At 45.9% G+C, this 21,686-nt stretch overlaps 1 protein-coding gene across 1 annotated transcript; it reads left to right on the forward strand.

Moving 5' to 3' along the window:
• Nucleotides 1-1,297: 1,297 nt before the first annotated feature.
• On the forward strand, nucleotides 1,298-5,722 carry LOC143270748 (homeobox protein Rhox13-like). The gene is made up of 3 exons (XM_076561777.1): nucleotides 1,298-2,392; nucleotides 4,234-4,279; nucleotides 5,497-5,722. The coding sequence occupies exons 1-3, from the start codon at nucleotides 2,196-2,198 to the stop codon at nucleotides 5,611-5,613; spliced, it is 360 nt and encodes a 119-aa protein (XP_076417892.1). The 5' UTR covers nucleotides 1,298-2,195; the 3' UTR covers nucleotides 5,614-5,722.
• The last annotated feature ends 15,964 nt before the right edge of the window (nucleotides 5,723-21,686 follow it).

The raw sequence follows: 21,686 nt of genomic DNA on the forward strand, positions 1-21,686 counted from the left end.
TCTCCAGGAGATATGATGTACATGGTGATGTGCAAGCTGACAGGCCCAGCAGCCATGGATTCCCTGTTTGTCTTTGATCAGGAGGAGCAGGAAGGGACTCTAGAAGGAGGAATGAAGTCTGAGCACAGCCCCTGGCCCAAGGCTGTGTAGGCTGCATTGAGCTCAGTGCTTATTCTACAGTCCCATGGGTTTTGGAATAGTCTGAAAATTGTTCTCGGTCTTGTAAAGGTGGAGTGAAAGCAGTGTGTTCCAGGAGGGTCAGATTGTCTCCAGGGAGCCTGAGTCCCTGGCTGCTTCTGGCTTCCACTGTTTCTCTGTAGGAAGAAGAGTTCCTACACCAGTGAGGCCCCCTCCTCCTCTCTAATACCCCCACAGTCCTTCACATGTACACATGGCTGCAGCTGCCACTCCCACCACGGCCTCTGCTCCTAATTGACTTCTGGATGGTATTTTGCAATCAGCTTTATCTAAGGATAATCACAAAGGGCTCATGGTGGGGACAAAACTTAGAGAAGCAGAGAGAAGGTGGGGGAGCAGGGAGAGAGAGAGAGAGATGGGTTCACTGGGGCCCTGGAGGCATCAGGAGGAAGGGTCCTGAGGCTCCACATTGGATGTTCCAGCAAGAGATGTCTTTCTTGAGTTCCATTCGGGCCCTTGCCACCAATCTTCCAGGTATAGAATGTTATCTGCTTACGTGCTTCAGTACCTGGCTGCCACATCTAGTGGCTTCAATCTTCTCACTGGTGCTGATGCTCCAAAAACTGAGATGTACTGTTGACCCTCTTCCTGGGGAGACAGGAGAAACTGGGAACAAACATCTACTAAGGCAGGTTGGAGCTATTGAGCCTTTTACTTTCTGTGTCTTAACCATCTCTCCCATATTATGAAATGTTTCACCTCCATTTGGAATGTCTTGTGTCTTCAGGAGCTTTCCTTCAAATGGAATGTCTTCTCTTGGAGGAAACTGCTACACAAAATGTGTATCCAGCTGTAGGGCCAGACCCTTTTGAGGCATCCTCTAGGTGACCACATGTCTGGCTCAGGTTCTGACTGGCCTTCCTATCAATTAGATGAGGCTCCACTTTTCTGAGGCTTACATCGCTGTGCAAGGGACCAGTTGTGTGTCTGTGAGAGGGCACCTTCATAAAACATGTACAGAGACTGTGGGGAGACCAGGTAAATATGTGTGAAAAGGCATCGGTGTTTCTGACAGCCAACTACATATGACTGCCTGGGATCTGTCCAAGAGAAAGAGCTTTAATTGACACTTTAGAAGTGAAGACATTCTGCTGTTCATTGAGGACATTTTGTAAACATCCCTTCCCTCAGAAATCCCAAATCCATACACAGCTTCTTCCTGAAATCATGAGGCTCAGTTTCTATGACTTCCCTTGTAACTTTGCCAAGGGTTGCACTGGCTTTTTTGCAGTGCTGCACAACACACTGTAAACATAGGACCAAAATGTCACTGCTGAAGGTGAAGGTCAGAGACTGGTCTGTGCTTTAATAGTTCTTGAAGACTCTTGAACAGACACACAGAGCTGACCCTGTCCACTCAATGTTCATCTCATGTGTCATAGAGACTAGGAAATGTGGGGTCTGGGATGTTGAGAAATTATCCAGTCTTTACCCATGCCTCATGTGGTCATTGTGAGTCCCCCCCCCTTCCCCACTCTCCATGCTAAAATCAGCCTGCAATCTCCCATAGCCCCATTCCCAAGGTGTTCTGTGAGGTCCAAGACCACGGGCCAGGGTAGGCAGCCAGTTCTGAGCAGGTCTTCTAAAAGTAAGATTCACTGTCCTTCCCCCATCCCATGCTTGGGCCACGCCCCAGCCAATTCTCACTTCAGAGACACACCCACTAATGTAGGAAGCACTCAGAAAGCCAATAGCAATCTTGAAAGAGGAGGGCCTGAACCTTTGTGTCAGCAACCTACTGAAAGCCCCCAGGGTAAGGCTCCTTCCAAACACCTCAGGGAGTGTGCTGATGACTAGGCGTCTGAGGAGCAGCAGCCATGGACAACCTCCACAATTACAACGACAACTTCTGCCATCATCTGGAGGAGTATGAGGACGACATTGGGCCCCACCCTGAACATGAGGGAGCACCTGAATCAGGTGGCAGGGTCTATGAATGAGCTCTAAGCCTGGACAACAGTGAGAACCAACAGGGCAACCTCAACCAGGGAGGCCACATGAGCCTGGGTCCTGAAGGTGACCACAGCAACCAGGTTGCCATGGAGGCAGACCCAGAGGAGCCAGCCATCTTCCTGGCTGAGGTTCCAAGGCACCAGCCCAGCAGGCACCAAATCCGGTTCCACTTCACACAGTGGCAGGTGCAGGAAATGGAGACCATTTTCCAAGAAACCCAGTACCCAGATGTGCTCACAAGGTATGTGGCTGGCATTAGGAGGCACCCTGGCCTCCAGAGACTAGTGTTCATATTGACCTGGCCTTTACCCCTTCTGGGGAGGCCCATCCTCCCCATTCATTTCCAAACCACAGGTAGCTTCTACCCCATGATGGGTGTGTGGAATTTGCTTTGTGGCATCGAGCTCATGTTTGAATCAAGGTTAGTGTTTTCATGCAGTGGTGGCATGAGACAGGTGTGCTTACTGCTCATGTCCTTCTTTATCTTGGTTCTCAACCGTGGTGCAACATGGGTGAATGAAAATCGTGTAGGAACTCAAACTATTCTGATGCTTTAAAATTCTGCAATGTTATGATTTGTCTGACAGAGCTCTAGAAGTCCATTCTTCTTGAACAACTGTATCAAAATTCCCTTCTTCTTCCACCCCAGAACCTGATGTCTTCTTCCTTCCTGGTGTAAACAGTAGTGCTCTACAGGCTGCCTCTGATAGAGGTCAAAGTCATTTTTTGACTCATTTGTCATAGTTCTTGGGCTTCTCAGCTGTAGTTTCTGCTGCTGTTCATATATTTTTGGGTCTGAATCTCACACTACTGTATCAACATACCCTGTCTTTGTTCAGAATCCCTCCTCTGAGGAGTTCAGGGTTGTTTTTCCCTTGTGGCTATGGGGGTGTGGTTGATGTTACCTGGGATGACAAAACTCTCTTCAGCTCCAGGCTTCTGGTCTTGTCTATGTAAACTCTGAAATGGATTTACTGGATTGAGTCTTTTCCTAAGCAATGCTTTTCCTCATGTAGTGCATGAGTAGATATTTCCACCCGCAGTCTAGAAGCTCCTGTTTTCTCTGCATCCTCACCTCTTGATTATGTTAGCTACCCCACTGGGTAAGAGATTGTGACAGTGTTCTTTCCAAACATTTTCCTACACTGTGGTTGTCTTTGTCACTTTTTTGTGTCTGTGGTGAGGGTTGAAGGCAGGGAATGTGTACACTCCACAGGCAGTCCACTAAATCTATGGCCACAGCCACCATTGCTTGGTTGATACTAAGGGGGTGTTTGGTTTCTTTAAAAATGGACTTCCTTTGGAATCCTTGCTGAAATGGACCTCCCAGTGTAAACCAAGCTAATCTTGTTCTTGAGGCTATCCTCTCTCTGGTGTTCAAGTACTAGGAATAAAAATCTGAGACTCCCTGCCTGGGCTACGAGCCTCCTCTTACTGATTGAGATAGGGTCTTTCTACCTTCCTTAGGGTGACCTTGAACTTAAACTAGAGCCCACACAGGCCTTATATTGTGACCCTTCTGCCTTAGATTCCCAAGTAGCTGGACTTACAGGTCTCCACTATCAGTTCTGGCTACACGTTCTTGGTGGTGTCCTATGATACACGGAAGATTATATTTTTGATGTGCTCTATTTTATCTCATTTTCTCCCCACCCACCCCTCTACCCCTCACCTGACTCCTTCCTGGTCTTCGCATTAGATACTAAACAAAATTTACAGGAAATTGAATCAGGAGAATAAGATCCTGTCATCATGCAGCCTTTCACATGTTTCCTACCTATTCCTATGCTTAAATTTTACAAAATATCTGTATCATAGACTTCTGCCTTTGTATTCATTTATAAAATACTGCATTGAAATTATTTATGTAAGCTAATTAGAGTCATCTTGACCATCAATCTACAACACAACACTTTAAATGTTGTGATGATATGAAACCTTTGAAAAACATGTCGCTTTATCAATGACAAGTCCTTGAGGAATTTAGCAGGAAGACAAAGATTTTCACAAGTACACACTGTTTCCAGCCTGTGATGCTTCTCATAACCTTGACTACTGACCTCTGTGCCTTTCTCTACACAGACGGGTGCTTGCCAGAAGCATGAATGTGCCCGAAGCCAAAGTGCAGGTCAGTAAATCTGAGAAAGCATGGGGCGGGGCAGGCCATCTGGAGCACTGCAGGTCTTGGACCAGTGTCCTGGGTCTTTTTAAATAGGTGTATGATTCCTGTTTTCCTATGATGGCAGTCACTGGCTTCTTCATTGGAAGGTGGAAGAACTATACTTCTGCTAGTGCTTCTTGCCTATTCCTGGAAGTAAAGTGACTTCCTGGTGGAAACAGAAACCCAAAGCAACCACTTGCTGCCTATGTTCTGTGTGCAAAGCCAAGGTCTTTACACAGCAAGGGCTCTATAATTATATACATGTAGAACACATACCTGTGAGTGCATGGTTATTTACCCAGTACTCATGTTTAATTCCTTCACCACCATTGTCCTTTACAGGAAACTAATGTGGAGTCATTCGGGGCTGAGGCTGCTGCTATAGAGACTCAAGTTGATGCAGGATCAAACAGGGCTATCAAAGGATTCAGTTGCATTAAATTACTCAAAATTAGTTGTGCACACTTAGCTAAAGGATAATCTAGTAGCTATCGGGGCAAGTTACCAATCTGCCCATGGAATCCACATGGACCAACTCATGAATAGTATGATGAGACTGATGTGGGAAGAGAGCTTCATAGTCCAAGTGGTTGCTCCTCATCCTCTATGAGTGTGCATAAGATAGCAGCACTAAATTTTAATCTGGGGGATTGTTTTCAATTCAGATGTTGCCTCCACTCTAACACAATTTCCAAACTGTCCCAAGGGCAGAGGAAGCTGGGCGTGGGGGGGATTAATGCTATTGAAACCTTGTCTAAGGGATGAAACAGTCAAAACCAGTTAATTCATTAGAGATGACCCAGCATTGGTGAATAAGACACCCATAAAAGTGCACCTTGGAAATCACATTAAATGCGCACTTGTCTTGCACCGAGTCTCTTCCAGAACTTAGCACAGGGCTGCTGCTCTCCCTGTGTGATCTGAAGGAGCAGGCATACTATGACTTTTCAGAAATAGTGATTGCTGGTACTGTTTTCAGATTTCTGTGAAGAAGGCAGGGTTAACTAGAGTCTAGCCATGGCCTCCAACACTGAACACACCCTGCCGGCTCCTGCCCTGGGTGGCTGAGCATTTGGAAGACAGCTGCTGAAGGGCAGTTCAGAATGCCAGTGTCCCGATGATGTGCCTCTTTGCATCAAAGTGCCCAGCATGCTGAGACATTTCCTGTTCTCCTCTGCTTTCAGACTTGGTTTAACAACAGGAGAGCCAAACAGAGGGCCAGTGAGAAGAAAGCGATGCTCAGGAGTGCACCACCTGGGATCCAAGACCACATTTCCATGAAGGACGTGGAGGAGCCCTAGGATGCCATCCTTGTCCAGGAGCCACATGGAGATGGGCTGTTGAAAATTTTGTGTCTCTATATCGTTGGCATTGGAATAAAAGTACCAATAAAGAAAGATTTTCACTATATTTTCTTTCTGCTTTGTAGAATGTAGATGCAAAATGTTCTCTGTACACAAGATTCAAACAGATTGACAAAGAGGTCTTCTTTCATGAGGTGACATGCCTGTGTCACCCTCAGTAGCCCCTGTACTTCACAGTTGTTTCTTTGGTCTCTCTGGATTTGCACAGAAAGTGGCTTGTTCTCTGTCTCTCACTCCTGACCCCCATTCTGAATGCGTAGGAGCAGAAACATGTCCAAGGATCCTCACTGTCCCCAGTAGGTGGTCAGTGCGTTTTCAGACAGCACAGCCTCCTGCCCACACACATGAGTTCAGTACACACCTGAATCTTCCAAAGGCCAGTTACAGGACTCACTGGATCAGGCAGCACTCGTCTTCACTGTGGGAATATAGGTCTCTGCTCACCTGACCCTTCTTCTGTGCAGCAAGCATGGCCCTAGGAGCCACAGTAGACAGAGGTCCGGCTGCTTCAAAAGAAACAGGAGACTCCAAACATTCCAGATTGGAGGGAGGCTTAGGCTTCTCTCCTGCCACCCAGCCCAGAGCATGCAAGATATTGCCCACCTTCCCCGGCTCAGAGGCTCACTTTAGATTTTTATTTAAGTATATGTTTCTAGTAGCTTCAGAAACAGATGTAGGTATTTTATTTAATTAACTTTTTTTTTATTTTACAACACCATTCAGTTCAACATAATAGCCACAGATTCCCCTGTTCTACCCCTCTCGCCCCCCTCCCCCTCCCCCAAGCCCACCTCCCATTCCCACCTCCTCCAGATCAAGGTCTCCCCCGAGGACCGGGATTGACCTGGTAGACGCAGCCCAGGCAGGTCCAGTACCCCCCTCCCAGACCGAGCCGAGCATCCCTGCATAAGTCCCAGGATTCAAACAGCCAACTCATGCAACGAGCCCAGGACCCGGCACCAACTCACAGCTGCCTCCCAAACAGATCAAGCCAAATGACTGTCTCACCCATTCAGGGGGCCTGATCCAGTTGGGGGCCCCTCAGCTTTTGGTTCAGCTATGTTCATATTAGCATTGTTTGTAATAGCCAAAACCTGGAAGCAACCTAGATGCCCTTCAACTGAAGAATGGATAAATAAATTGTGGCACATATACACAATGGAATACTACTCAGCAGATAAAAACAATGACATCATACGGTTTGCAGGCAAATGGATGGATCTAGAAAAAATCATCCTGAGTGAGGTAACCCAGACTCAGAAAGACAAATATGGTATGTACTCACTCATAGGAAGATGCTAGATGTGGAACAAGGATGACTGGACTGCTACTCACATCACCAGTGAGGCTACCTGGAAAACGGGACCCCCCAAAAAAGACACGGAGAAATGGATGAGATCTACATGAACAGCCTGGTCATGAGTGGGAACAATTAATTAACTTTTGTAGCCTCATAAATAATGTCTTCCATAATTGATCAGGACCCTAAAAGTGTTGAAAATGAGGACGATCTGACCTCTGATGAAGGAGAAATGAGAGAGCCACACATCTGAAGTGTGAGTCTTAACAGGAGCTTCATTCAAAGAGCTCTGTTGTTTACTGGCAGTCTAGCAGAAGGAATAGTGAGGTGGTTCTCTGGCAGGGTATGTATAGTGTATTGGTTCTGGACATGCTGTGTTTCCAGGATGGGCCCTCAGCAACAGCATCTGGAAAGAGTGAATAGTAGAAAGAGGTAGAAGGTGGAAGGGCAATGACACAACACCAATTTAACAGTGGAAAGGTAGAGTACCAAGTACTAAAGACGCAAAGTGCATTTAACAGCGCAGGCATGGGGTGAAGTTATGAAGTTACATTGCTAAGGATGAAAAGATCTCCAACTGAATTTGAGCAGCAGAAATGGTTTGTGTGTTTGAACAGAAGAATGGTGACATAAAACATCTTCCCAGCAAAATGTTAGTGATCTGGGAAATTTTAAGATTTTTGATGAAAAACATGGAAGATTTTAAAAGATTTATTTATTATCTTTATTTTATGTGCATGTGTGTTTTGCCTACATGTATGTCTGTGTACCATGTGCATGCATTGCCCATGGAAGGCAGAAGAGGAGATCAGATCCTCTGGAATGGGAGTTATAGACCACTGTCAGTCACCATGTGGATTTTGGGAATCAAGCCCCAGTCCTCTGGAAGAGCAGCCAGTTCTCTTAAGCACTGAGCCATCTCTCAGGCCCTGATAGTGTGAAGTTTAAGCCTCCACTCCATCCAACTCTCTCTTGTGTTCCGAAGATAACAGCTATTATACAGATTTATTTGTGCTGATGTTTCATGAATTCAATTCAAACAAAGAAAATGAAAGCACCCCAGGGCAGGCACCATGCCTCAGTAAGTGGGAGAAGGTACTTGTGCCAAAGCTGAGGATCTGAGTTTCATCCCCAGGAACCATATGGTGAAAGGACAGAACCTTCTGCAAGTTGCCCTCCACATGAGTGAGCTCACACGCACACACACAACACACACACACACACACACACACACACACACACACACACACTCACAAATTAAAATGTGGAACAAAACTATGTCATGCTGAAGTATGGAAGTGAGAATAAAATTGAATAACTTGTACTCAATAAGAGGTGGGAGGTGCTGCTGATGCATTTAATCATACCTAAACCTCCTCAGAAATGTGTGCTGACTGCTGGTGCCAAAGACATGTTAGACTCCCACCTCAGAAAGGGGGAGAGACAAACTTTTCTTAATTATTGCAGTGGGAACAATCAATTGCTTCAGATACACTCCTGGCCAGTATCTCCCTTCATAAGAATCCATCCCTGATAGTTGGGCAATGGTAGTGCATGCCTTTAATCCCAGGCAGGTGGATCTCTGTGAGTTCGAGGCCAGCAAAGTCTACAAAGTGAGTTCCAGGATAGCCAAGGCTGTTACTGAGACAAACCCTGTCTTGAAAAAAAATCTGTTCATGGATACAATGCCAAAGAAAGTAAAGCAATGTGTGGAGTTTGTAGATATTTTCCTGCCCACACTGAAGCCTTATGTGAAAGAAGTGGGCACACCTCCTGATCGCCCAGGCAAACTGCTGAATCAAGGCTTCAAATAGAAGTTAAAGAAGACAATGAAACTGCTAATAAATTGGGAAGGGAATCTTGTAAGAAACCCAACCCTATTGGGCTTGTGTCTTCCAACTGCAGAAAACCAGGGCCCACAGCAAGCCAGAGTATGGCTCTGCCTTATGGTGGAGCTTAGCTACCTTTCTCTTAATACAAAGGGTGCCACCTTGTGGAGCATGCAGATATACTCACTGTATACTGCCTGGCCTTTCCATGTCTTTAACCAAATATTTAAATTTTGTAGTGATTCTAACCTGTAGAATGTCTTAAGTGATCAACCGGGTCTGCTTTCTGATGCTGTGATAAAACACAAATCAAAAGCAACTTGGAGAAGGAAAGGGTTGACTTACTTGGCTTAAGGGTTACAGTCCATCCATCCTTTGGGGAAGCTAAGGCAGGAAGCTGGAGGCAGGAGTTGATGCAGAGGCCGTGGGTGAGTGCTGCTTACTGCCTTGTTCCTCAGGGTTTTCTCAGTCTACTTTTTCTTTCATGACACAGTTTCTCTGGGAACATTTGGCTGGGCACCCCCAGTGACACACAATTGGGCTGGGCCCTCCCACAGCAATCATTGATGAGAAAATGCCCCATTGACATGTCCACGGGCCAATCTGAAGGAGGCAATTCCTCTTTCCAGGTGACTTTTTGGGGGGGGATTGGGGATGTTGAGACAGAGTTACTCTGTGTACCACCTGCTTTCCTGGATATCGTTCTGGAGAGCAGCCTGGCCTTGAACTCACAGGGATCCATCTGCCTATGACTCCAGAGTGCCGGGATTAAAGGTGTGTACCACCACCAGCTGCCTTTTTGTTGTTGTTGTTGTTGTTGTTGTTGTTTGTTTTGTCGTTTTCTTTTGTTTCCAAGACATGGTTTCTCTGTATAACAGCCTTGGCTGTCCTGAAACTAGCTCTGTAGACCAAGCTGCCCTCACACTCACAGAGTTCTGCCTATCATTGCCTCCCGAGTGCTATCAGCCAGTACCATGAAGATCCTGCACAGAACTTCTGTGAATGGTGGGATTTATAAATGAAATATATTTGCTGCATTGGATCTGGATTTTTAATGTTAAGTGAACACAAAGAGAAAATTGAAGTCCTTAAATACTATATATTTTCCTTTGTATGTTGACATGGAGTTACATTTTTCCCTGTGTTGTGAAAAATAAATTTGCCTTGAAAATATATACTATTACAGGATCTTTCATTGTATACAGACATGGCCTCTGCTTCAGCTTGGCCTGTGTGATGCCCTGACCCTGGGTGGCAGCACATGTCACTCAGGTCTGTATGGGCCTGGCAGCAGCACAGACCTCAGGCACCAAGAAGGCCACCGGTGGAAGCCCAGACCCTGGGCATCAGTGTGCTGTTTGGTGACAACATGGGCCATGGATATCAGCCCACACTCAGGGTGCAGTAGGGCCACAGACCCAGACATGGAGAGCTTTGCCTGGATGGTGAAATTGAGGGAAAGCTGGCAGGCTGAACCAACCCAGCTACCACCCAGTCCCAGAACCAGGATAACAAGGTAGTCTACCTCATCTATGAACTGCTGGAGCATGTGAGGGGGCCTGTCCTGCAGACCCAAAGCTGCAGGATCTCCATGACACAAGGCAACATCAGAATATCCAAGAGGAGGTCCAGTGATTTTTGTGTGTGTGTGTTTTTGGTTTGGGTGTTTTAGTTTTACTTTTAAATTTTGTTTTGGGGGGCATGTGGCAAGGGCACAGGGCAGAATTGAGGACACAGGGAGATGAGTGAGATTAGAATGCATGATGTGAAATTCACAAAGAATCAAGGAAAACGTTAAAAAATAAAACACAATAGTAATAAAAAAAACTAGAGATGACATTAAAAATTCAAGAAACACTCGGTGTTTTCCAGTATTGTATCTACCCTTTTAGCTCTTTGTGGCATTCATGAGACTGCCTGGGACCTTCCAGGATCACACATGGTACAGAGGGACACTGAATAGAAGCTGGATTTCCATACATCCAAAGGTCTTAGACCCCCGTGCTTTCTATAGATATAGAAGTGGCCATGTTCTCTTCCATAGGGCTGGAATTCCTTAGGAGGTTACTGATTGGAAGGGCTCCCCAAGCCCTCTGAACTACTGCTTTGTTCTGACCCCTCACATGGAACAGGAGACATGCAAGAGGGGCACCAGCAGCTCAGGGGAGCAGAGGGGGAGCTGGAGTGGAGTTCTCCCCTAAGGACCTAAAACACCAGGCCACTATAGACGGGATGCAAACACCTGGATCCCAAGGAGGCTTTTAGGACAAAGCTGTACATTCACACAGGTTTTTTTAAACAAACATGAGTAAATTTTAAAAACCAAATTCGGGCCCATTGCTCACTGCTCCACAGGAAAATGAGGAGTGGGAGATGAAACTGATAAGATGAAATATGAAATGGATATATATATATATATATATATATATATATATATATATATATATATATTTCCTTCCTTCATTTCTTTCTTTCTTTTATATATTTATTTTTTTGGGGCAAAATGCCCTAGGCAGAGCTAAAACTCACTCTCAAACCAAGAATGACTTTGAAGTTATGAGCTTTCTGTGTCACAAGTATTTCAGACTGGGACACCCTGGCACTTTATGGAATTTGAGGGGCTCTAATCCAGGTTTTTATGCATGTTGCACAAAGACTTGGCACAATGAGCTACGACCTCATCCCAGAAATTAATGTCTTTATACTCACAGCCAGAAACAGAAAAAATAATTCTAAGGGCCCTGGACACTTCATCTGACCCGTCCAGCAGGCCAGGTTATTCGAGGGTCTCGAGGAGGGACCACCTGTGAATCAATGGGGGGCGAGAGGGAAAGGAGACCAAGCGCGTGAAGAAAGACAAAGCAGTCTGAGTTGCGTCAAGGCCTCGTTTATTGACTGGGTGTTAGAGCTTATAAACAGGGCTTCAGGTAGGGAGGGGGAGCAGGAGTGAGGAGAGGACAAAGAAAATTCCTAAGGAGGGTCAGCAGGAGGTCGCTTTGGTCCCAGGCCCCTGCAGCTAGCTGATTTAAAGAGGTTTATTTAATCCTACATTCCTAGGTTAGACTAAAAGCCTCCTATTTACACGAGGCTTGATAAATCGTGGCAGGTAACACAGGTTCAAGACACTGCTGTCCAGAGTCGGTCTCCAACAGTTCCCCCTCTTTTCTCAAAAATGGACCAAGTCCATGTGATCGGGGTTGCGGAGGTCCGAGAGAGCCTCTGTCTTAGGCTATACAGGGGGACTCCCACGCATGGCAGGTGCCATGTTGAGCTGGTCTCAACGACCTCTGTACGCTGTTGTCTCCTGCGTGGGCCCTGTACTATTCCCGTCATTGAGTACTCTCTAGCAAGACCATGGGGACGTTAGGGCTTTAGGACACTGAATCTGAGTCCTTGATGGGGCTCCTGGCTGGCCTCCTAGGAATCTACTCTGTGATAATGAATCGAGACATGTTGTGGTAAGGCCAAATCAATCTGATTTTTGATAAACCGAGTCTCGCTGAAAGGCCCAGGGACCAAAGGAAATGAGAAGGAGAAGGAAAATAATCAGGGGGGCCAGGAGGGTGGGGATCAGGGTAGAAAGCCAAGGGGATTCTTTAAAGCTTTTATATAGAAGGGCAAACCCTGCTCCTAAGAGCAAGAGCCGCATCTTACTGCAGCCCCATAAAGGCTAATAAAGGAAAAACCCACAAGATTACAATTCCCATACAATTTCATTTCACAAGATCATGGTCTGGGTACAGAGTGATCACAGACGGGTAATTTGTGTCAACAGGTACATTTTTCCTGAAACCTCAAGGGGGGGGGGTATCAAGGCAGGAGTGGAGTTTACACAAAGGTCACAGTGGTCCTTCCTGGAACACCTGCAACTATCCCAGTCACAGTTGAGCACATCTCTTAACAGAAATCCCTTTACATTGTTATATGGTTGCAGGGGAGATTGAACAACGGCTAAGTCAGGTTGTTCTTGGAACTAGATTTTTAGTTTCTCATTTCCTGGTGCTTGAAGTTTTCTCTATTACTGAGGCTTGGGGGTGTAAGCCTGAAGGGCTAGGGTCTTTCACTCCCCCGTTTTCTTTTTGGCAAATTTTAATCTTAAAATTATGGCATTACATTTGGTACCTCATGGCCTATTTTAGTAACTCATGGCCTGTAATGGCCATGCATGGTTCATGTACAATTAGCCATCTGGTCTCTATGCCAGGGAGTTTTCTTTTGACCCAGCATTTCAGCCTTTTTTGAACAAGGAAAATGGGACGATGTATTCTCTTTCTGGAACTGCTTCAAGCTGGCATTGGGGCGTCGTTATCAGGGCCCCTCCCCCAAAAGGCTGAAAAGCTGGTCAAAAACTGGGCAGGGGGCATTTGTCAGTAGCATGTAGCTGCCTGACCCCATAGGGACAGAGAAGAATCATGTTAGCTGGGCTGGTCCACGTTAGCCTATAGCACGTCTGGAGTCCACAGTTGTCTGGAGTGGTGGAGTCAGCAACTGAAACTTGGAGGTATCTGCCAGCCAAGTAGAAATCTGTTGAGACAGATTTGAACTAGGAACAGAGGTTAAAATTTATGAATTTATTTGGAACCCTTAGGTTTATACCCTTAGTAATAGGAAAAGCACTAATCCCAAGACCATGAGAGAGGAAAAATACCATCTTTAGGAATACTTATCTGGGTTCTTTCGACTTCTGTGGAGTGGGTCTATGTTTTTATGACTCTTTTGATCCTTTGAGGCCTTTTTGCAGAATGACATAAAAGTTTTAGATACATTAGTATTACCAATCTGTACTGAAATCCATATTGTAGACAAAGCAGATAAAGGGTATCTGTAAAACAGCAGAAGTAGACTTATACCTTTGAGTCCCAACAAGAACTACAGATTTGGGCATTTTACTTCTGTCCAGAAAGCCAGGTGTAAGTTGGACAGAGATTTTAAGCCTGGTGAAAAGCACTTTTAGGCTTACATTAGACATATCTATATGACATCTAAAACAAATCCAAAATGTTGAGCTTGTGACTGAACAGTAAGTGGTCATTGCTCTACCAGCTCATCAGGACTCCTAAATGTTAAGCTCTGAACCATAGAACAGGAGAGTAATCTGAAACATATCTTATTTTAGACTCATATCCGAACCTTTATGATTTATTTAAATTTTTACATCTTAGAACATTTTTTTAAGTGAGCTTACAAGCTAGCTATGGCCTTGCAGAAAGATCTGGTTGATGCTGCCATGCTGACAAAGTTAGAGCTAGCCTAGCCATCAGTACTATCAGAAATCTGAGAAGGATAAACTATATCTGAGTGCAGACCAAGAAGCTTCCAATCCTATAAATTACAGTGATCAATCCCTACCCAGGTCTCTATAGCATTGGAGGTACCAGTCAGAACAACATCAATCTTCTATCACCATCAAGCCCATAAGGCAGAGTACCTTTTCTGTGGAATAGGGACATGGAAGACTGACAGTGTCCTACTACTTGTCCACAGTCTGGGCTGGGTCCTGGAGGCAGGCGTTGCATTGGGGCATCTTGCCCTGTGGTCAGTGTCGTTCGCAATTCAGGTGGCATCTTCTTGTCATTCCATATCTTCTTTGGAGACCTTGGGAGTCATTGCTAGGAGCTGGGGAGCTGGGAGTCTCTGTTTCCGATAGTAAGTTTTTAATCAAATAATTTAAATGTCATATTCATCAGATCATTGACAGGTTTGAGGACCATTATCTATTAAATGTATCTGAGCCAAACAAATCTAGGCCTAATCTTGAAAATATCTCTAAGTTTGGTAATAATGACCAGGCTAATTTGTTCTCCTATAGATATATTAGTCAAATATACCTCTCAGTTTGTTTTTATTTAAATAGAACCGTTTTATGCTTTAAACTAGTATCTGGATAGCCAGATAACTAGTATTAATTTGTATTCCTTAACACAGAAGGACATGCATGCAAACTCAGACATTCAAAACCAAACATACATGTGGCCACATTTTCATTCATACCTGCAGAATAGACAGACATTTTTAAAACTATGACCCTTTGGAGTCTCCATGTAACAGCAGAAAAGCAAGAGAAAAAAAATCTGAAACATGTTTACTTAAACTTTAAAGTTAGACCTTAAAGTTTTATTATATTTTTTAAACCCTCATGACATGCTTAAGCCTTTAAATTTTTACATCTTAAACTGTTTCCTCAAGTCAAAAAATCATTTATTTAAACTTTTATTTTAACCAACAATAATTTGAAACCAATTTTCTTAAATGATGGCAAGTATTTGTAACACATTGAACTCAAATGACCAAAACCCATGTAAATTTTTACTTTTCCTGTGGAAACAAAAGCATAATTTTCCTAGTATCTTGAACTGGTAATTTAACATTTCTTTATCAAGCAATATCAGTGTTATGTCCAGATCGCATCCCCAAAGAAGCCACTGGAGACCTCAGGTACAGAATGCAAAAGCAAGGTTTATACAAATGAAGTTTACAAGCCTCGGCAGGGGGGCTAGTTCCAAACCTCTCACACACAGCAGGGAGGTTGGAAGGAGCACATGCCTTTCTTTGTGAGGCTAATACAGACCACATAATTCATCTCCCACCACCGCATCCCTCTTTAGGTTCATATCAGTAGTTTTTTATGTTATCTTTATTTCTCATTTGTCCACCAACCGTGTTTAGGAGTTTTATGAGCTGTCTCCCGGGTTTGGGGAGTTTGGGGAGTTTGGGATGTTTTATGACCACTTAGTCTCTGTCAGATGGTCATATATCCTAACTCTGTGTTTTCTTAAGTTTCTGTAGTTGATAAAGCCACCTGGAAAAAGGCGTCTAAGTTCTTATCTACATTTAAGAATCCTGGTTTTAGCTTCTCTTTGTCTGTAGGGGATGAAGTTGCGGGGGTGGTTACTGAGGTTTCACAATCAGGACAGAGAAGGGTTAACAAGAGAAATTCCTGGCTGGCAGAAGAGACTTTGAAGTTATCACAGTAAAGGAAGGGAGGGAGAGCAGTGGTCATAAAGTATGTCCTTGGCTGCCAGTGTTCCTGAAAAAAAAGTTTTTGTTAACTCCTCTGACTAAAGTCAGATTCTCTGTTCAGTGTTCACACAGTTTTGTCAGTTGCAGGCAGCCATTGCCCTGTTCAGAGCAGGACATGAGAATCTTAGCCCGCCTGTACCCAGAGCACGCACCCCCACCTTCGTGAGAGCAGCCAGCTGCCTGCAGTCCTGATAGCAAGAGAGCTAGGGAGGGAGGGAGGTGGCCCTCGCTGTGCCTCTCTCTCCTCCCCCCAGGAAAATAAGGGAGATGAGTAGCAGAAACAGATGACATTTACACAGACAATCCAAGTACCAGCACATCAGCACTGAGACGATGATGGCCTCACTCACAGCAAGCAAGCCCCTCGACTGTGGCTCGCACATTCTTCTGGTGGGCTAGGCAAAGGTCTAGTGGAGAAGAAGGGGACTGTCCCATAGCGTCCGTCACAGTCAAGTCAACAATGAGAACAGTTAACACACTACACACAAGACCAAGGGCACACGAAAGAAAAACTTTGCCCCAACGAGACAACCAACAAAGCTCCAAGAACAATGACAGCCTGATGTAGTCTGTGGAGAGTTTACCCTCCAGGCTCAATCACACCAAAAACAATCGAGACTCGAGGATCTCTGTCCTTGATCAAACAGACATCAGGGGGCTTTCACATCCCTGTCAGTCAGACTTGTACCTTATTTCTTGGAAGAGAAACAGAGTGTAAAGTAACAATGACCACAATAAAACATACAAAAAACCCCACAAAATGTCTCTAACAATTTCCCGGGACAAAATACAAAGTGGCACTTCCTCCCACCATGGGGAAAGGTACCCAAAGATGCTCCTCTCCTGAGCACTCCCTGGAGGAGACTCCTAAAATCGAATGATCACCTCTGAGGTGGCCCCAAATGGCTCGGGACTAGGGGGTCCCTTGCCCAAATCAGGGAATGAGACGTCTCTCTTTCCCTCCCAGGATCACTGTCCGGACATGTCTGTCCCAGTGAGCCTGCAAAGCACAAATCAGTCGACTGGCACAAAACGTAGCGAGACAAGACAGAGACAGAGACAAGACAGAGAGCGCTCTTACAGGTAGATGTCAATAAACCTCTGGACCCTTGAGGGTCCCGGTGGGGTCTTTTGGTCTTTTGTTCAATGTGATTTGTGGCAACGTCACTCTTACCATCTTCTGGGACAGACACATCGTTTAATAGGTCCTCAGCAAGTGCCAGAAGATATGACACCCTACTATTTTTTTTTGAATCCTTTAAAACATCTCTGATTACTCCATAGAAACTAAAGAATGCATCGAGGACGTTCTCTCAGTCCTTAAGTAAGTTACTGATATCCTTTCCAACTTTATTCCACGTCAAAGGGTGGATGCCTGGGCCATTAATAACCAGCCAGGGATATTTTTCTTCCACAAAATAGAAAAACTTAATTAAATCTTTTTTTCTTTCTTTCTTTTTGACTCTTATTCCCCTCTCCCTGAAATCTTCATTTCCTTAATGAAGACAGCCTCTTTAGAGAGTACTTTACCCATTGATTAGTGAACGGCACTTACCTCAAGGCTGCCCGCGGCGAATGAGTGATGCTGTTGGAGCACCTCTACCCTAGTGAGTCTGGCCAGACCACGTTTTCTCTTTGCCGTCCAGTAGTGAGCCGCCATGCCTCGAGCCCCACGTTCGGGCGCCACTTGACCCGTCCAGCAGGCCAGGTTATTCGAGGGTCTCGAGGAGGGACCACCTGTGAATCAATGGGGGGCGAGAGGGAAAGGAGACCAAGCGCGTGAAGAAAGACAAAGCAGTCTGAGTTGCGTCAAGGCCTCGTTTATTGACTGGGTGTTAGAGCTTATAAACAGGGCTTCAGGTAGGGAGGGGGAGCAGGAGTGAGGAGAGGACAAAGAAAATTCCTAAGGAGGGTCAGCAGGAGGTCGCTTTGGTCCCAGGCCCCGGCAGCTAGCTGATTTAAAGAGGTTTATTTAATCCTACATTCCTAGGTTAGACTAAAAGCCTCTTATTTACACGAGGCTTGATAAATCGTGGCAGGTAACACAGGTTCAAGACACTGCTGTCCAGAGTCAGTCTCCAACATTCATCAACAGCAGATTCAGATTATATACAGCAAAGATAAAGAACAGGAAACATACAAGTACAGACAGTGGTGAGGTGGTAATTAGAACTGTGAAGTAAGTCTTTTCTGGGAGAAGAAATCCAGCACCAGGACTCCAGAATATTTCCACCCCAAAACAGGAACTTCCTGGACACATGCTAGTACTCCAGGGCCCCTTCTATTCTAAGAGTGACCAGAACATGTTGGGAATAGTTGGCTGCCTTAGAACCAGTCTGACCACATGCCAGCGAAGGGGCTGCTTGACTGACAGTTCTGGGATGGAGACCAGGGTGTAAAGGCCTGCTCTTGACACTTTGACCATTCAGAGAAGACACTAGAAGTGTGTGTGTGGGGGGGGTAACAAGAGGAAGGTGAGGAACCTGAGCACAGGTATGAACATTCTCACAGCTTTTGCCAGCACTCATGAAGGCTGAACAGTACTACTAATCTCCTCCCCAGTAGCCCTGGTGAAGATGAGCCCTCTGATCTGCCTGCTGAAGGACCAGCAGGCCCTGCAACCCTGACCAAGCTCCTGGAAAGGCAGAGCATGGAAGCATTTTTCTTACTTGCAGCAAATTGGTTCCTATAGTTGACCCCACAACTTTCCTAGGAAGATCATTCACCAAGGCCAGGGTCTCAGCTGAGACGCAACTTGGAAGGCTCCTTCTACACTCTACTTTCCCAAGGGCCACACCTTCCCTGTAAACACAACCTGCTCACTGAAGCTCCAAACTGCTGTTGGTTTTGGACCTCAGGGACTCAGTCCATAGCAACTGTCAATCATACCAGGAAGCCTGGAAGGAAGGCCCTGACAGGGGTCTTGGCTCCTAGAAGTTCATTAGAGAAGATTGCTCCCCAGGCCTGCTAGGCCTGTTGGAGACAGACTCACTGGAGATCATCCTCAGATAAGGGGAGTTTTACCAGTTCCCAATACTGCTCCCAGAGTCATTGCTTTTGCTTTGATCCAGTTTGGGCCATAGCTTTGGAGACTTGGTGTTTCAGACACAGGCAGGGAAACTCCCCCGGCCTTTGAGACATGCCTGACATGGGAGATCTTCCACTTGTGCTCCTCAGTGACCTGCTCTCTGCAGACTTGCTCTGCAAGGGCCTCTTCCCAGTTGGCATACCGAGATCCCTGCTACTGGGACACTGGTTGATGGTGCTTGGCTAGGCACCCTGAAGCCTGCTGAAAACTTAGTGCTGAAACACTACCAACATCTCTCCATCACTTAGCATCCTTTCTTCTTCCCTAGTCAAGTGTCCACTCTTGGGTCTTGCTTTGTTTTTATTCTTCACTGACTGCCCACTTTATTCCTGGAGGGAGGTATAAACAAGAAATAAAGGTAAGAATAGACCACCTCATGGAAATGGAGTGGTGAAGCATCATGATCCAGCTGACCGATGTTGGGGATGGTCACAGCAAGGACTGGTGGATCCCACTGCTGCTTCAGGACAGACAAATGGGAACAGGAAGGGAGTCAAGCAGGCTGTAGAGCTATGGACACCAGAGGGTTCCTCCAGTAGTGCAAGCTGTGGGAGGAGAGCGTAGATCCTTAGTGCACTGACCTCCTTGAAGCTTGGTGAGAAGGTTGTGCTAGGGTTCATGTGGGTACCTGTGCTTTTTTCCTGCCAGAAACCCTAAGTCCAACCCCTAAGTCATTCACTCACTTAGCAAAATATTGGCACACTGCTGTTATCCGGTAGCCAGCAGAGTGCCCACCCTCTCAGCCTTGTGGAGAGGCCCAGGTACACTGGAGTTGGCACAGGGACATTGGTGGGCTGCATTCCCTCCTATATGGGAATAGGCTACCTGCCTAATTGCTTCCTTGTTCCCAGCATGAGTCCAGGGCCCACAGGAACACATTCAGTACTAGACAGGCCAATCCCCAGAGCCCTCAGGGATCCCAACTCAGCAATAGGAGGTACTAGTGGCAGTACAGACCTGCTCACACAGGTGTGAAGGGCAGGAAGTGAGCACAGGACACGGCCTCGCAGTTGAATTAGAAAGTAGGACAAGTCAGAAATAAAACCAGAAGGCACAAAGGTGGACCAAGGAACACTGATGGTGACAAATTCAAATGGAACATGAGGTCAGAGAAGGACAATGTTGGGCTCTGGCAAAGTCAGAAGGGCAGAGGTCAGCTGTGGGCAGTGTCTGAGCAGAGAAGCAGCAGAGTCAGGTTGGCGTTTTGGAAAGATCACCCTGACTGCACTTGTGAGAGCATGATGTTCATGGTCTGTAAAATCATCTATCCTTAGGTAAGACTTTTGCCTATGGAGTAAATTCTCCAATGAAGGATATCAAGGCCCTTCCTAGCTTTTTATTTAGACATATGAGTATCACAGCCAAATCAACATATACTAAGTCATTATAAACAATTTCTACTAGTATGTTTCTTCATTCTCCATGGGGGTCACTGAAGAAGTTGAACATTCTTACCACCCCACCAGGGGACTATCTGAGAGCTTGTTATGCCAGCCTAAGCTTGCATCCAGGAAGAACAGGACCCTCTCAGAGTCACCAGGGTAATTTATGTGGTCAACTGTCCATACAGCAGAACCATTTTTACTGGAATTTGAGCCCCACAAAGGCACATATAGGGTCATGGAGATTTTACAAAGGCCCAGAGTTCTTTCTGTACACTGGACCCTGGTTGGCCAGGCTGACTTACATGAGAAATACCCACCACGTTCCTGCAGCCTGCCTCACTTCTGTACTGATGCACAGTCAGTCATGCTCACAGCATGTCATCTTCCTGCTGCACAGTCTTCTCACTTCTCAGTGGCCTCTCTCCTGGGCACTGCTGGGTACCCCAGCTCCAACCTCCTTCTTTGGGATCATATTTTTCTTTTGGGTTTTTTACAAAGTTTCTCTGTGTAGTTTTGGAGCCTGTCATGGATCTTGTTCTATAGACCAGGATGGCCTCAAACTCACAGAGATCTGCCTCTCTTTGCTTCTCTAGTGCTGGTATTGAAGTCATGTGCCACCACTGCCTGGCGAGGCTCATAATTGGTATTGGAAAACTAGCCCAGCTTGTCCCTAGACCATCTCCTGGCCATGCCTCTACCATCTCTTTCAGAGCTACCCTTCCCTGGAGCTCACTTCAGCCTCCCACCCTCTCCTTCCTCAGGATACAATTCTTCTAGATGTCTTCCAACACAGCTTTCAGTCCTGGCCTCCCTCTAAATCAACACTTGTCTCTCTCGACCATGTGTCTCTAACAAACAGCAGAAAGAGTCCTTACTGAGTCCCTGTAGGAAGAGACCTGCAACCAGAAACAGGACCTAAGGCCTGGATACAACAAGAATGCTCCAGCGCCTGTTGCTGGGATACAGCATACCAGAGGGGTTCAGCAAGAACCCTCCAAAGTCATGTGGCTGGTTGAAAGACTGAAGGGAGGATCCCTGACCTGTCCACTCCTTTCCTGGTTCAGAGAGGGGCTCACTCTTCATTATTTCTACACAAGACACCAGTATACACACAATAAAAGAGAGGAAGAGGGGAAAGATAGAGAGAGGGAGAGACAGACAGAGAGAGCAGTTGTGGTTCAGATGAACTAGGTGGCAGCCTCTGATTTTCCTGCCAAAGTCATGATTATCACTTGATGGCTTGAAAGCTCAGGCCATGGAGTGCTGAGCAGAGAAAGGACATAGTGAGCTCTGACTAAGTGGGCAGTGCAAGGGTCAGTGTATCCTGTCCAGTGAGCAACAGAGGCCCCATGGGAGAGCCAACCTGGGCACAGCTGGCTCACCGATTT

This window comes from Peromyscus maniculatus, chromosome X (genome assembly GCF_049852395.1).
Source record: "Peromyscus maniculatus bairdii isolate BWxNUB_F1_BW_parent chromosome X, HU_Pman_BW_mat_3.1, whole genome shotgun sequence".
Classification (NCBI taxonomy): domain Eukaryota; kingdom Metazoa; phylum Chordata; class Mammalia; order Rodentia; family Cricetidae; genus Peromyscus; species Peromyscus maniculatus.

Excerpts from the sequence above, each read along its gene's own strand:
- LOC143270748 (XM_076561777.1), top strand. The coding sequence starts at position 2,196 with ATGAGCCTGGGTCCTGAAGGTGACCACAGCAACCAGGTTGCCATGGAG. Across the intron at positions 2,393-4,233 it reads TACCCAGATGTGCTCACAAG|ACGGGTGCTTGCCAGAAGCA; the intron begins GTATGTGGCTGG and ends TTCTCTACACAG. Across the intron at positions 4,280-5,496 it reads TGCCCGAAGCCAAAGTGCAG|ACTTGGTTTAACAACAGGAG; the intron begins GTCAGTAAATCT and ends CTCTGCTTTCAG.